Source organism: Ceratina calcarata, unplaced genomic scaffold (assembly GCF_001652005.2).
Source record: "Ceratina calcarata isolate Rehan_Ccalc_2016 unplaced genomic scaffold, ASM165200v1 scaffold90, whole genome shotgun sequence".
NCBI lineage: Eukaryota > Metazoa > Arthropoda > Insecta > Hymenoptera > Apidae > Ceratina > Ceratina calcarata.
The window spans coordinates 332,556-335,331 of record NW_017180369.1 but is presented as its reverse complement, the minus strand read 5'-3'; the positions used below and the strand labels follow the sequence as shown (position 1 = coordinate 335,331).

Here is a 2,776-nt window from a genome sequence, read left to right as displayed (position 1 = left end):
GTGTAATTCGAACAAAGTTTATCGGATGACCTATATTCTTGAAATATGCTACACTGTGTATTGACTGGAAACGAGGGTTGTAGAACAAATTATTGGACATCTGCGTACCGTCAGGAATTCTCTATTATTTAATACGAGTCTTTACATCGACAGCGACTAAACAATAAATGCTAATAACTACTGGCATAAAAAAATATTCATCGAGTATCAAAATTTCATTTGAATATGACGATGAACTGAACGAACAGAAGATGAATAATGAATTATATTGAACGTGGATCGCATTGGTGAACAAACGTCCCTTGCATCTCGCCATGAAACTTAATTTTTCCTTCGCATTCTATTTGACGTTTCTCATTATAGTCGTAGTTCCTCAACTAATACATCTTTCATGTTCCGATTACCAAGACTGCTGAACAGTCAAGGTCGAATTAAAGAAGCAGAAGAGTTTCTCATTTTGGTCTCAGCTCCTAACGAATCATTTTCCACTATCGTTCCGGGTTCGATCAGAATAGTTCGTAATGAAAAACGTGTCTGGTCATTCGATGAACCCGACGGAAAATGAACAGGCATTCCGAGCGGGTCGCCGTTTAGCCCGATGAAAGTTTAATTAAATCGTCGATGAGTCACTACGTGTACTAATCGTTGGTTCCGCGATCTTCGATAACGAAAGAATTTCTGGAACGAACGCGGATTCTCATCGGTGGTCACGGGGCGATTTCCGGTGGCCGACGGTGGTAGCCAGTCGTTGAAATCTGAATAATTGATACGATTACGAAGCTCGGTGGTGGAAAAAATATGGCCACGACGCGGGCAAACGGAAACGCGTCGCGACGGAGGAACGTCTGCGCCGCGGTCGCCCTCGCGGCGATTGGTCCACGTTTGGTACCCCTCTGCCTGTACGGAGGGTTCCCAGCGGATCGACGGGGCCGACAGGTTGCCGCGGGGGTGGGAATGAAAAGAACAGACCGAAGAGGCGACCCTTACGCTCGGGCCACTAACGTCAGTCATCGTTCCGTCGATATACGTGCTGCGCTTCTCGCCGCGGGTTCACGCGCGGAGTTCGATCGCGTGACCACCGCTCGTGGCAAACCGTTAGACGGCTCGGATCGAAAATTCTTCGTGATCTCGAGAAGTCATCGCTGTCCACGTGCTCGCGATTTCAACGACGTCGGTCCGCGCGCGGTAGACGTTCACGTTCTCTCGCAAATAATAATTTCATGCTCGTCGGAATCGAACCCAAGTGACGAGTTTATCCTATCTTCTATTAGGGGTGGATTTTACTTTCGATAAAGGGTAGGACTAACTTCTGACAAGGTGAGTCTCAGACGCTTCTTAAGTTGTGATTCGATTAAAACATTTTTAAATATTCCTTCGCTTTCGAGCGTCTACGAGTCACGTCTTCAAATTGAAATGTGCATCTTTTCCCTCTTCAAGTTTGAAATGGATTTTTAAATACCGATCGTTCGACATCGACGACGTATCTAAACATTTCTATTGAAAATTACGGAGCTTAAGGACAGGGTATAATTCCATTACTAATTGAAAGATTTTTATGACAGACCATAAATTAACTGGTCATCCGATATGCCACAAGGACAAAACCTATAACGCTTCTCTGCCATTGAACTATACCTAAGACACATTCGAGTCAACGACGCGCGGCATTTATACAATTTTGTTCGATACATACGCACATATATATATAAGAATTAGAATAAAAATTGGTACTGGTACGCACCGCACGTGGGCAACCCTAACGACAGTCTTTGGCAGTAGTTGAAAAACTTTGAATGAACCTGCGTCAATGATTTAGTGAGCCAAGACCTTCGGAATATAATCGGCTATAATGACGGATAAATGCTTTCACTTTGACTTTAACCCGGCGCAATGACGAACTCTATCGTTTTATTATCCTAAACGAATCATTCTTCTGATGATTCTTCGACGAATTCTGATCGTTCGTTTCGTCTCAGATGATGAAGTTCAAGCAACAGGGGCTGGTCGCAGACCTGATGCCCAACATAAAACTGATGAAAGCGTTCGGACACTTCATGTTCAATTATTACGAAGACGGTTCCTCCAAGCATATTCACAAAATCTTCTGTATCGTAAGTAGAAGAATTAATTGTACGTCTTCGGTAAAATCCCCCCGACACGATTCCCGAACGGCTGAAATTCGATTGGCAGATACACTTGGTCTTAGTGCTCATGCAGTTCGGATTCTGCGGTATAAATCTGATGCTGGAAGCCGACGACGTCGACGTATTGACTGCTAACACGATCACGTTATTGTTCTTCACGCACAGCGTGGTCAAGTTGATTTATTTCGCGGTCAGGAGCAAACTGTTCTACAGGACCCTCGGCATTTGGAACAACCCGAACAGCCATCCGCTGTTCGCCGAGAGCAACGCGCGTTATCATCAAGTAGCTATCAAGAAGATGAGGATACTTCTAATGGCAGTAATGGGAGCTACGTGTCTCACGGCCATCTCTTGGACCACTCTCACGTTCATCGAGGATCCGGTGAGGACTATCATCGATAAGGAGACCAACGAGACGACCACGATCCAGGTAACTTTATTTATCACACGATACACTCGTACGAAAATACAATCTGCACGAATGCGTATCATCTAATGTATGACGTATCACGAGCTTCTTGCCTGTTTTAAGGATGTATTGGCTGTACAATCAATCCCAAAAGTTTATGCACTTTAGAAACGCATTTTTTAAAAAGAAAGCAGACGTCGGAAGAACATTGCTAATAATAAAC

General features: G+C 44.2%; 1 protein-coding gene across 2 annotated transcripts in view; it reads left to right on the top strand.

The window, feature by feature from the left end:
* The window catches only part of Orco (odorant receptor co-receptor), a 13,541-nt gene that overhangs the window by 2,096 nt on the left and 8,669 nt on the right, over positions 1-2,776 (top strand). The window contains exons 1-3 of one of the 2 annotated variants that reach the window (XM_018035494.2): positions 937-1,317; positions 1,977-2,111; positions 2,191-2,574. In XM_018035494.2, the coding sequence (XP_017890983.1) occupies positions 1,977-2,111; positions 2,191-2,574 (519 nt within the window). In that variant the 5' untranslated portion in view covers positions 937-1,317. Of the gene's footprint in view, positions 1-936; positions 1,318-1,976; positions 2,112-2,190; positions 2,575-2,776 lie in introns of those variants that run through there. The other variant, XM_026818919.1, reaches the window with a different exon arrangement.